The sequence below is a fragment of the Apis laboriosa genome, unplaced genomic scaffold, assembly GCF_014066325.1.
Source record: "Apis laboriosa isolate Shangri-la unplaced genomic scaffold, ASM1406632v1 scaffold42_cov153, whole genome shotgun sequence".
Classification (NCBI taxonomy): Eukaryota; Metazoa; Arthropoda; class Insecta; order Hymenoptera; family Apidae; genus Apis; species Apis laboriosa.
The window spans coordinates 3,113,249-3,127,187 of NW_025223257.1; the positions used below are offsets into that span (position 1 = coordinate 3,113,249).

The following is a 13,939-nucleotide window of genomic DNA, read 5'->3' on the forward strand; positions in this document are numbered from 1 at the left end:
GAAAATATGTACTCCCCCCTGCGTGGAGAAGGGGCTAGAGTGCGCAAGGGGCACGCCACGTGTCTCAGCGCGTGCCGGAAATGACCAACCGGATGCAGACATATGAAACGGTCCTTCTCGTTCCGTTCAATCGGGTACGCCTTCGCTTCAACCACCTTTGTTCTTCACCGTGGATTATTCCGCTCATCTCCATTTTTTCACGACGAGTCTCTTCGAAGGATTGCTAAAAGCTAGATGCACCTCTTGATAAAGCGACATCTGTTCTTTTTAAAAGTATCTTTAAAAAAGAAAAAAAAAAAAAAAAAAAAGGAAAAAAAGGACAATGAAAAATGCAATTCTTGAAGACGCAAGCAATAATTCGTCTTTCGTTGATAAAATTAAATCTCAACGATACAGTAAAAAAAGGAGAAAAAAGATTTAAGGAGAAAAAAGACTTTTTTTTTTTTTGGAAGATTAATTTTCAAGGATCAACAGGCGAGGATTTATTTGGTGCACTTGTACGAGGAAAATTAGGCTCGAGAGGGAAACGCGGACGGCATGACACGTGCAGCCCGAAGGAATCTCATGGAAACGCAGAGAGGAAGAAACAAGGTTGTTTAAAAAGGCGAGAGTGCCACTCTTGAACATTTCAACGGAGATGTAACACGATCCTTGGCCTCGGTCTGCGTCGCTTTCGGCGAACGCTTATTAGCAAAGTGCTCGAGGGCGGCTGTACTTGACCGCAGGAAGCGGCCATCTTTTGTTTTTCTTCGCTGGACAAACGAATCCTCACTCGTCTGCGATCTTGATTCCCGAAAGAACCTAGAAAAAAAAAAGAAAAAGGAAAATAAAAATTCGCCAAAGAGAAGCGGCGAGAAAAGTAAGAGTACAAAAAAACGTGTCACGAATTTTTAAACGAGAAAAAAAAAAAAAACAACGAATATCTAATAATTTCAATTCTCCTAACAACTTCTTCCATGGAATTCAATACCCATCAGATCGGTTTTAAAGCGAAATTAATTTAACACCACGAGTTTAGAATTAAGCGGAGCGAAGCTGAACAAACGTGAAAAAAGAAGCAGGAGGAAAGATAACAATGAACTCCTTTGAACTCCGACGCAAGCTGGCCGTCGAAGAAGCGAAACCTTTCATGTAGAAGGCTGGACCTATTTTCGTCTGAATTCAACCCTTGTGCGTGGTGTCGTTGTCTCTGTCTCGGTCCAGATCGACTTTCACCGATGGCACGCGTCCGTTCTCGAAATCTGACTGAAAGGGGGAGGGGGAGAGTTGAAGGGGGGGAGGAGAGGTGACGCACACGCCCCGCGGAAATGCACGCGTCTCTTACCCTTATTATTGTCCGTGCACATGCTCTCACCTCCCCTCTCTCTCTCTCTCTCTCTCTCTCTCTCGTGGTGACCGTTCAATCTCGTATCGATTCGCGACGTTTTCGAATCGATCTATTCTTATTTCTTTGCTTCGCGCTCGTATCATCGGATACCATCGATCCCTCCCTCTCTCTTTTAAGGAGATTCGTTCGCAATTCTTTCTCCCATTCAGACGGATTTCGAACGAAGGTACGATAATACGCCCACGTGACGTAGACCGGACCGTGATGGAAACTCGATATCATTTAGATTCGCATTTCGCATTTCAATCCTCGACTCCTGTTTCTTTGTATTTTTGACTCGAAAGCTTCAAAGAGAAATTGAACACCCTTCTTCCTCGAGAGAACTTTAAATAGACGTGGAAAAGATAATCGTCGTTCTCCATCTCCAACCCTCGAGAGTAAGAAGTCTCTAACGGTTCCTTCGACACCTTCCTTCCCCGAAACTCGATCTCATCCACCCTTCCTCCACCGAGAAACAATCTCCTCCCTCTCCCTCCCTTATCCTCCTTATTCTCCACCTCAAATCTTCAACGGTTCCGTCCTCTTTCGTCTTCGATCCATCCGTCGCGAACGACCCTCCATGGGCCAGAAACAACGCCCATTCCGCCAAAATAAGAAATGAAAAGAAACCCGATCGGGCTTCCCGAAAAGGAATCAAGACGAGAGAATCGATCGGCGACATCGACCCCCGAGAAGCAAGAAGTCTCCGACGTTTCTTATTCACAGCCGGTAATCGGACGCACGTGACCTCGACCTCCAACTCGAAGGTTTTCCGGTGCGCGAACAACGAGAGGGGCGAGGATCTCGTCGTTCAACGTCGAGGCGAGACATGTGTCGTCCCAAGACGTCTTCTCCTCCTCTCCTCTCGGAGAAGGAAGGAGCGGAGGAACAAGGGAGGATGATGGCCCCGGGATGGAGGCCAGACGGAGAAAGAGGTACCCCGCCCCCGCTCGTGTGGGGCACGCGCCCGCCACGAACCGAGGGGAGTCCACACCTGCCGGTGCCGCTCGCATTGTGAGCGAGAAAAGCCGGCGGCCAACCCCTCCTAGACAAAACTAGACCCCCGTGTAGGGGCTGCTCGAGCCAGCCAGCCAGCCAGCCAGCATCTGCTGGAATCTGCGACGAGGGATGCGACGAGGGCGATAGGTTATTATTGGCATTGTGCCGTTGGCCCGTGTACACGCGCACTCAGACACGCAAACCAAAGGGGGGGGTGACATGTGTGCACGTACGCGGAATACGCTTGTTACGCGCGTGTACCTGGGAAGCGCATGTGTCGCAGCCCGCCGATGGACCTAAAAAGGTGCACATGCATCTGTCCGCGTTTTGCGTGCATCGGCACCCAACAGTGGAGGGCTACCCCCTCACCGATGATGTTTCACGGTGTCTAAAAGCCACCCTCTCCCCGAATCGGTGTCCATCGATGCGTTCTCTGTATCGGCTTTTAACGGTCCCGCTCCATGGCTTTTAGGGATGTTTGGGTTTGGAAGGTGGAACGCGGAGGGGGCTGGAATTTTTGGAATGGTGCGCGTTGACAAATCGGAGGATCTGTTGGGTTGCTTTTTTTTTCTTTTTTCTTTTTTTTTTTTTTTTTTTCTTTTAGAAGAGGGGTTCGCGGGAATTTCTTGGAAATGGGTTTCACGAGTGGATTAACGAGTAAGGGTGAAATATCTTTCGACCCTTTTCGTGGAATAGTTTCGTCTTTTTCTCTGGAGAAGTTTTGGATTATTATTCTTTTTTATTTGGTTTTCACCTGATAAGATAATCATTAGATCAGATCACGTTGAACAGATCACTCTTAATATCGTATAATTATCTTAAATCTGGTGTTCGAGCATCCCGTATCGCACTCGAAATCGAAGAAAGGAAGGAACGATGAGAAAAAGCGGTTACGAGCTCCGAAGCATGGAATAATGAGCCGGCCCCTGTGGCGAGGTTATAGCGCTCGAATCGCGTAATTCAATTTTATTCGATTCGATTCTCACGGCACGGTTGAAAGAGAGTGAAGTAGCCTTGCTCGTGAAACTCTTTCACCGTCCCTTACACGCCACGGTGTAACGACGACAGGTATGACGCGTATATACGAAACTAACGAGAAGAAGAAAGAAAAGAAACGGTTGTTGATCGTTATTAGGGCGATGGACGATGATTGGCGTGAGTGAGCACTCGAGAAACGATTCTTCCGCTGGAAGGAGGAGAATTCTCCACGTCTCGTCTCCCTCTCCTCGTGGAGACGAAATTATTGCCTCCTTAGTCGCGGGGAAGAAGAATTAAAAAGAAGAAAAAGAAAAGAGAAAAAAAATACTACCCGTATATAAATCGCGCCGGAACTCTAAAGTATCTAGATCGTCGCCGGTGTACGTACACCATTATTCCACGTGCACCTGGCCACTCGAGAGCGCTATAAAGATTTGCAATCACCTCCGTTTACACCACTGCCACTGCTTTTGTGACCACCCTTCCTTCGGGGTCACCAAAGGAATCGAGATTTCCGTTGCGGGCCCGCTAATCTTCCGATCCCTCCATCATTGTTTCACCTGACTGACGGATGAACGGATTCGTGTATTATAACGGATGCAAGTAAATTAAATGAGAAGATTTGTGTTTTTCGTTTAAATCCATTCTTCGATCGAATCACGAAGAGATAATTTATTCAAAGAATATTCCCAACCATTCTTTCCAAATATTGTTCTCAAGTCGTTCGATTCAACAAATTAATTCGTGGATAGTTTAAAAGTCACTATATCTCAAACCATCCGACAAAATTTGACGAAACAAAACTATCAACCAAGATCCTAGTCCATCATTGTTTCACCTGACTGACGCATGAACGGATGCAAGTAAATTAAATGAGGATCGAAGATTTGTGTTTAAGTCCATTCTTCGATCGAATCACGAACGGATAATTTATATATTCAAAGAATATTCCGAACCATTCTTTTCAAATATTATTCTCAAGTCGTTCGATTCAACAAATTAATTCGTGGATAGTTTAAAAGTCACTATATCTCAAACCATCCGACAAAATTTGACGAAACAAAACTATCAACCAAGATCCTAGTCCATCATTGTTTCACCTGACTGACGCATGAACGGATGCAAGTAAATTAAACGGCAGAAGATCGATCGAAGATCTATGTTTAAGTCCATTCTTCGATCCTTTAATAATGATCGATCGAATCACGAAGGAATAATTTATTCAAAGAATATTCCAGAACCATTCTTTTCAAATATTATTCTCAATATATATTTCTAGTTCGATTCAACAAATTAATTCGTAGATAGTTTAAAAATCACTATATCTCAAACCATCCGACAAAATTTGACGAAACAAAACTATCAACCAAGATCCTAGTCCATCATTGTTTCACCTGACTGACGCATGAACGGATGCAAGTAAATTAAACGGCAGAAGATCGATCGAAGATCTATGTTTAAGTCCATTCTTTGATCCTTTAATAATGATCGATCGAATCACGAAGGAATAATTTATTCAAAGAATATTCCGAACCATTCTTTTTAAGTATTATTCTCAAGTTATATTCTCAAGGATAGTTTAAAAATCACTATATCTCAAACCATCCGACGAAACAAAACTATCAACCAAGATCCTAGTCCTCAACCTCTATTCCCTCCATTTTCTCGAATCCATCGATCAATTCCCCAATTTCCCCCAACACTTCTCTTCGTAGAAATTGGCGTTATGCAACGCGCGCACAATCACGCTCCCGTTTTTCGTAGGTGTGCGTGCGGCATGATCGATAGCCGCAAAGCGTATTAGGCCAGCCCACGTGTCGCGTCCGGGAACTTTCTTCCCAGAATGTTGCACGCTTTTCTTTCGCGTTCCGAGGATCGGTGAAACCGCTGTTAACCGCCACACCGGTATAATTAAGTACCCAGCGCAGGATAATCATTTTTACACGTTCGTACATACGACTGGCCTCCTTCCACCAACCATCGTCATCGTCGTCGTCTCGATTGAATCGTTCCCCTTATCCAGATCTCGCCGTGCTTTGTCCAGGTTATGCAAGTTAGTCGGGTGCAAACTGAGTCTTTGGCGCATTAAACGCGTATGATTGATAGCCGAGAAGGGTATTAGGTGAACGGGCGCTACCGTGGCAGCCCTTTGGAGAAACTGTCTGCGTGGAAGGGAACCGAATGGAGAAAGCAGATCTTTGCGAATCTGGGATCGATTCGACGTTAAGCACCGTGCACACGTGGCCGATCGATCGGTCCATTAGACGGTTGTCACGGAACGGGAAGAAAGAGAGGAAACGGTGTCGTTGGCGTTTGTTACACGAGTACTTGGCCCGTGTTAGCAAGACACGTTAGCGTTTCCACCAAGTTTCGCGTCTCACTGCCCGGCGAATTTGTAACGTCACGCGTCCTCGGTGTTTCAGATCGGTAGACGGATCGGTTTTGATCGGATCAAGGAGATTCGTTGAATCTCGATTGCTCGAAAGTAATTTGTTTGCCGCGTGTGTTGACACGGGGCCGAGGTGAACCGGTTGTGGGAGGCGGTACAACGTTTCTAAACTCTTATCTTTTAAATTTCGTTCGGATCTCAAGTGGAAGTGGGAATTGTCCCGATGCAGCAAGGTCATCGAAAGTTCTTGATACATTGTTACGAGTTAGAGCTTAGCTTTAGTAGGAAGTTGATTTTTGTTAATCCTCTTTAGTAGGGGTACACTTTTCGAAACTAGGAGGACGATAATTAAATACAGTAAAAACTTGTGAATGAATCCAAGTGTCGTGATATTTAATCATCTTCGATATATACGAAATATCATCTCTTAACTATATCGTGTATATTCTCATTCTCAAAACGATATCGTGATTTCTTGAATGTTCAAAAATAGATTGAAAAACGCATCCTTTTTTCAATGTTTCTCTAAAAGTAACGATAAAATCGTTCGAGAGCAATCGAGAGCCACTTTCTCCCGTTATTAACAATTTCCATAATAATAATTCAATAATCCGGAAAACTATCGAATCGCTACGAAAATCGCTAAAGTTGAACGTTATCCAAATCCGTTTCGAGGATGGTCCCCCGAAGTAGGAAGAAGGAGGAAGATGCACGGTGTTGCGGTCGTGCGCTTCCATTTATGGGCGAACCTTAAGGCGGTTTGTCGGCTAGACGTAGGTATGCGATCGTGGAACAGGCTGCTAGGTCGGCTGAGGAACGAGCTCGAGCCCACGCCGCAACAGCGAGCCGCGAAGCAATTGTCCTTAGCGGCTGGCTGGCTGGCTGGCTGACTGCCTGTCTGGCTATTACGCCGGCGCTGATAGGAGGATTGTCTTACCCGGTGTTGTCTAGGTGTTTAAGAACCGCGCTATTATGTTTCTCGCCGTAGCCAGGGAAGAGGAAGGAAGGTGGACACGGTGGACGGAGGCGGCCGAGTGTGCGCGATAGCGAAACGGAGACGTGAAGTCGGTTGGAAGAGAAAGGTGGATGGACAGAGTCGAGAGAAGAGAAAACGAGAACGGAGCAAGAGCCATGGTGAGTTACGAGCGCGAGAAAGGAGAGACACTAGTGCTCGTTAATGAGAGGCTGAGATAGCTTCTTGGGTCGCCGAGGTATATCCTTCCGGTATACGTGGGGGGAAATGGACTAGAGAATATAGGTGGTCGTATAATTTGAAAATCACGAGAATAATTTCGAATCGAGATTCGAACCGATATGACAATTGACAACGGGAGGAATCGAGTTAATTTCGGAGTAAAAGAAGGAAATGATTAAAATCGTTCGTCGATTTATCGAGCACCCTTTGTCCCGGAATTTTTGTAACGCAGTGTAACTCAACAAAAGGTGTGTAAATTTTCTAAGATATCTATCACGGAGGAAACAGTCGCAGAGGAATTATAATTAGAGTAAATGAAACCATCATCGATCGAAGCGCGAAATTCTCTTGTATCGTTCCTCGACTTTCTATCAGAGAGAAACAGAGAACGAGCAATCTTGTAAGGATGAAAGTGGAAAGTTACAAAGTATCAGCGACGATATGTAAAGAATGTAAAAAGCAGGAGCAGGTAGACTGGAAGGCTTTCGAGTCGCTACGGATGACCGCAAGAACCGGAACCGAGGCGGTCGAGGAGCGGGAGAGCGTAAGCTCGCGCGAGAAGAGCGTAATCTCATTGGCCACGGCGAGACGGCGGTGCCAGTGATCCGCGCGTTCATCTCCGCGCTTCCGACTCGAGCCGCATTGTCCGTGCCCGTAGATTTACTGCGTTTTTTTCAGATTTACGATTTTCGTCCCGCGTGTAGGGGAGATCGTAACTCCTCGGCCACCCCCGTGTCGTTCCTTTCATTTCTTTTTGATATTCAACCGACTCTCTCTCTAGAAGGAGAAAGAGAGAGAGAGAGAGAGAGAGAGCTTTCGTCTCACCGTGTTAATTCCGCTCCGGATATGAGAAACTGGGATTTATCGTGGGTAGACGATAGGCGACACGCTTTGAAACAGGGTCACGTGGAACAATTGAATATTCATGGTCTGGGAGAGAGAGGAAGGGGGAGAGAGAGAGAGATGATGGTGATTCGATTTTAAAATTACAAGTTCCCGTTAGATGGAGGTGTGGGTAGTTGCGGAGAGAGATGGTTTCGTTTAGCGTGAGGTATCGAGGGAATATTTTTCGGATGTTTGAATATCGATGTACGGTTTTTGGAAGACACTGTTACTGACCGGAACCGTTGCATGCGGTTTCATTGTGCTCGCGCGCCTCCTCCGCTTCAGCTGTGGTCCAGCGGAGACAGCTGATGGCACGTGCTCTCTGCACGGCCATCGATACCGAGTGGGGAGAAGTGTTTTGCGCGCTGCAGTCCGTGGTGCAATGGTGCAATACCGGGATATACTGCGAGATCGCAAGGGTTCTCAATTCCCTCTCCTCACCCCGATTTGATGATTCCATTTCTCAAATTTTATTTTCTTCTTCTTCTTCTTCCTCGTTCATAATTATAAACGCTTCGTATCTTCCCTTCTCTCGTATACAAAATTCACTGAGTATCAAATTTATTCTCTTCTCTTGTTTTCTTCGAAGATATTTAATAACGACGATCGATTGAAAATTCGCTTCCCTCTTTCTAAAAATTCTTCGAAATCGAGTAAGGTCTAGATCAGAATAGTCTAAATTAGAATAATAAAACGAATCTAGAAAAATATTTAAAAATCGTATTCGATTTTCATCGGCACTTTATAACTCCGTGAATCACGAGGATCCCCGCGATGAGAACCGCGGCGCACAACAGAGTCGCGTGGTGGCGACCGTTCTCATCACCTGCCTTTTCCGCGTACAATAGAGCGAGAGTACACTCGTTCGACTAGGTGAGCGAAGGTACGGCATCCCCATCGCCATCCCGAGCACCCCTCTTCTGCCGCATACAACCTCATTATGTGTTGGCTGCACCCTCCGAAGCCCCGTGGCTGTTTGGCCGTATGGGTGACACTTACACAACTGCGCTCCTCCTTGTCCACGGGGGAACCCTTCGTCGGGACACGGGAAACACGATCACACATGCAGCCAGGCAAGCAGCCACGAGGTACAGAAAGGCAGAGATTGACAATGCAGGGGGCCCACCTGCCCCCTACCCCAATCTGGACACGCGCCCCGCGCCAGCACCTGGTTCTTCTCGTCAGGATCCTGTGCTACCGTCCGTCTCTACCATTTTCGCCGATTTATATGCGTCTCTTCATCCATTTCCTCTTACTCGTTTGTATTTCGTTCGAATTTAGACGAGAGAAATTATAGGATCGTAGGATCCTTGATCAGGATCTTTTCCTCGTTAATTTTTTTCCAGCAAGCTACAAAGTCTAAAAGACAAAAATTGTTGCGATTTATATCCATTTCTTCATCGATCTTCGTTGGAATTTAAGCGAGAGAAATTATTCGTCCGTACCAATTATCAATTGATCCTTTTCTCGTTTATTTTTTCCCAGTGTCTCGTCAAGTCTGAAAACACAAAAATTGTTGCGATTATTCGTGGATTCTTACCTCGATCAATATTGATAGCCCACATTGAGATATTAGATTTTTTCTTTGTTCGAATGATTCAAATTTAAACCGAAACAAATATAATAATAATAATCGGTGTCGAACGTCAATAATAGTCGCGCGATAATTATTCGATAATAAGTTGTGGCGTGAAATTGATTTCACGTATAAATCATTTTAAACAATTTCATCGGTATCGATTCAACGACGCCAGTCTCCGCGATACTCGAACCAGATAGGAAGGAACATCGATGCATCCTTGTTCCGATAGCGCTGTTCCACGACCGTTCATAAAACCGCGCCGATATCAGGTTCCCGAGGCCGACACACGGGCGGCCTCCTCTTCTTGGCCTCCGCTCCTTTTCTTCCTGTTTCGCTCTTTGCACGGACGTCAACTCGCGGCGATCGCCATGACGCTAATACTATCGTGACGTCCATCAGGATTATCAATCCACGGCAACGAAGACGAACACGTCCTAGAACGGAACGAAGCCGTCGCGGGCGACAGGGACGGGCGAAAGAAAATCGAGAGCGATCCTCTCCTCGGCCGAGTCATTGTTCCCCGCCCTCGATGAACGTGGCACCGGATAAACCAACTCGATTCATCCGGTCCTGTTTCCGAGAAGAACAGGCGTATACGTGGCATGCAAATTAATTTGTATAGCTCGGATAGCAAACTCGGATCTCTAGCCATCGATGTGTTCGTTATTACGACTGTTGAACGACGAGGAAATTTTTCTATTTTTGTTTAAAAATAGATCGGACGAAGGTTTTCCGAGAAACTGATGCAATATGGTAAATTGGGTGGGATTGAATTACGTTGATTAACGTAATTTCATGGTTTTAAATTAATCCAAAATTCTTTTTCCTCGAAGAGAATATATATATATATAAGAAAAAATAAACATTTACCATTGAAATGTGATAGGATACGAAAATTTTTCAAGTCCTTTCCATTCGTTTTTTGTTAAAATTATTCTTCGCGTTACTCGTTTACATTAACATTCGTGTGCACACGATCTATCGAAGAACGGTTTTTGTAAAAAAAGAAAAGAAAAGACCGCAATGTTTCGAACGATATTTCCACGAAAGCTTGGTCGATCAACAATGTCGGTTAATTTATTGGAAAATTATACGACGAAGGGAACGGTAATCAAGGTGTTAATAAAAATCATGTTCGCTTACGATCGCAGTCCGTCAATGCAGCGGTGCGTGCTCGAATTGCATAACTGTGAAAATGCGTTTAGCGATCACGGCTAGCGACGCGTACCATTCCGGACCACCTTGATCTTTGTCACGGGACGTGGCGGGAGGAGGTTCAGGGTCGGTCTGCATTCTTCGCGTCGGTTACTCCCATTATGAGGGGATCGCGACCTCGAGCCGATATCACCCGTCGTCGTTCGTGCACAGGTACACGTGTTGGATAATTACGATTCTTCCTGCACGACTTTGCGATTTAACGGGCTTCGATCCGATTCCCCCTCCCTTTCCCCCCGCATTCCATCCCATTCCATCCATCGTTTCGATGTCGTTCGCTTCGTCGTTCCAATGTTTTTCCCGAATAACAATTTCGTGTCATCGATGGAATTTTATTATTCGTCGCTTTGAAATTTTCGAAGCGAAGAGAGGAGAATTTTAAAATATTCCAAGAAGATTGCGAAATTTTTAAAACTTTTTCAAATAATGATAAAAGAAAGCAAAGTGTTAAAGTTTTTTAAGCACCGTAGAAATAAGAGAAGGGAAAATAACTCTCTCCGAACGGGCCAGCCTTAACAATACAAATTTCCCTTCGCAGTGCATCATCAGGTTCGTTCGCGATCAGGTTTTCCCGTATCTATCGGGGCACGAGTTTCGTTGAATGAGACCCGATGTACCGTTTCTGGGTGCTCATTTTTATTCCATGGCCCGAGGCTCGACCTTTGGGGGGATGGATGAAGCCCCTGTTCCCGAGCCCGATCCAGCTGTTCCCAGCGAGAGGGAGAGAGAAAGAAGGTGTAGAAACGGGATCCAGTGTTTGTTCAGATTTGGTTAATGTCGGCACATACGACGTTTTACCTTCGTCACCGTGGCGGAGGGACTTATTATGAGGGCCCAGGCCTCCTCGCGTACGAGCTTCCGGCTAGGACGATCCTTCACCCCTTTTTTTCTATCGCGTGCCCCGCGCCATTGACTCCGACAGCAGCCCAAAGGGATTAGGCGGTTACGTATGGCGAGCGAGCATCGTCCTCTTCCCTCTTTTCACGTCTTCCTCTCTCGACACGCCACTTTTCCAACCGTTTTGATTCGCGTTGCTGGGAAAGATGGCTGTCTTTTGATTAATTGGTAACCGAGAATGCGATGAAACGAAGAAGATCAGAGCGTAGGTATAAATTTGACTCATTTTTTTCATTTTCGTTCGAAAGGAATGGATAATAGTAATTCTCTTCTTCGAACGTTATATTGGTTACAACTCGAGTTCATTTTTAAATCAATTATTTTAAAATGAAAAGTATCCTCAGCTTCTTCTTCTCTCATATCAAAAACCTTCATTTTCCAAATATAATCTTTATAACGATCTTTCAAATTTTCAAATAAATTAAATTAAATCCAAATTAAATATTCTATCGAGTCGATAAACTACTCTCGTCCAACCCAAAAACTCTGGAAAATTTCGCAATATATTCTTCAAGTATTAACGACCTTGGAATGGCGCGATCTTGAACGTTGATCCGATTTCCGGAATACCTGGCTAGGTCGCGGCCGAAATCATACGGGGCCGTGTCAGAGCCGGATGAATGACAAATTTGGCAGGGTGCAGGGCAAGGAGAAAAATCAAAAGTCTCGTTGCGCAGGTGTCCACGGGCTGAAAGGTATATACACGGACGGCAGGTACCTTTCGGCTCGGCTGCCTTCATTGTACTCGCGGCTCACAAAGTGCCTCTGCACGAGGACCGATCCTGAATGGATCGAGTTAAGGTCCACGAGGTTGCGTCTTTGACGAGGCTCTCCTCAGCCCTCCTCCTCCCTACCTACCCCGAACGAACACGGTGAGCGCGCTTTTAAACTTTAAAAGGAACGGGACGACCGTTCCAACCGAGATTTCCCTCGCGACAATCGATTCCCTATTTTTCAGATGTATTTTCGAGAAAGGTGTACCTGAGCCGGGATCAGTTTCGATGAAATCAACCTCGCGTTCTATTCTTCTCTCGCGCATCTATTCCTACACTTGAATTTTTCTATCTTTTTTGGAGTCAATCGTTTATCTGGATAGAGTTGATTTTTATTCCATGTCGAGCTATGTTCGTAAAAATTTCATGTTTTTAAATTTGATCTTTTTATTACAGTAGATATTGGATCGTTTTGAATTTCGATATTGAATTACAATTAAGAGTCTCGTTATTGGATGAAAATCAATTTTTAAATTCCAAAGAAATATCTTTCGTTGCTTAAGAAACGAAAAAAGTGAAATGGAAATGAAATTGTACAATTTAATTTAATTTCTTCCCATTAGAGATTAGTATATGCGTTGTTTATATATAGGATAGACGAGGAAAAATTCTTGATTCTTGCAGGCGAATTCAGGTGCAGGAATCACATGTCGCGTTACGTTTATACTCGCAAGATCGCAACACAATGGGTTTGACGCATAAAGACCTCCCTTCCGATCCCTGAGGGATGGCCGCTCAGGAAAGCGTGCCATTCCCCGTCAGCTGCTACCTTCTTCCAATCATGGAATACGTTGAATACGTTCCCGGAACCAGGTATATCGAATCCCAAATAAATGGTTCCGGAGTCAAGATCGTGGCACGTATGCGAGCGTTTCTCGAGTATCGATTTTTATCCAACGATGAACACTAAAAAACTACCCTTAAATTAATAGAGAAACTCATAAATTGTAATTTATGAAATAAAATATTTTTCCAAAGAGAGTGGAAAAGGAAATTTCAACATCCTTTTCCCCCTTTCTCTTTAAATTTCGAACTTTGTAAATTTTCTAAATTTAGAAAAATATTAAAATAAAAATTCTATCATATCAAGTATTATTTCGCCACAACCGAATTCATCCCTCCGATCCTGCCAACCACTATTTTCTCTAATCGCGTTATCCACGCAGAAAACAATCCAAAACTTATCGCCACTTAATTTTCCGTTACTCTGGCGTTGAAACGGTAGTAAAAAAAAAAAAAGAAAAAAAAAAAAAAAAGAAAAGAAAATGCGGAGGCAAGACGGTTGGCAAAGATGAGAGAGGAGAGGATAGGTTGAAACGCGTGGAATCGCAGCGTTTTTACGATCACGCTCCCCTACGTGAAGGCTCCATCGGAGACATCGCGGAGACATTGGGGTGAATTTATAGCGGGACTTTTACGACCGACCTATTTCAACCTCGTGCTACAGACCCGTTCCACCGAATATGAGACCAACGGACGGAAACATTGTGCTGCATTTCGTATCTCGTGCGACTCCATTGTCGGCCGCCATGCATCTCGAGCAACATCGTAAAATTTTGTATTAATACTTTGCAGCCCGGCGCGGATTACTCGCTCTAGCTACCTTGAGAATTAAACCTGTCAGTCAGTCCGCTCCGGTGGCTCTACACAGCTCTACACA

At 44.9% G+C, this 13,939-nt stretch overlaps 1 protein-coding gene across 1 annotated transcript; it reads right to left on the reverse strand.

Moving 5' to 3' along the window:
* Window positions 1–338: 338 nt before the first annotated feature.
* Window positions 339–9,150, reverse strand: LOC122716066. The gene is made up of 2 exons (XM_043938777.1): window positions 8,047–9,150; window positions 339–801 (listed from the first exon to the last, which is right to left on the reverse strand). The coding sequence occupies exons 1-2, from the start codon at window positions 8,270–8,272 to the stop codon at window positions 629–631; spliced, it is 399 nt and encodes a 132-aa protein (XP_043794712.1). The 5' UTR covers window positions 8,273–9,150; the 3' UTR covers window positions 339–628.
* Window positions 9,151–13,939: the final 4,789 nt, after the last annotated feature.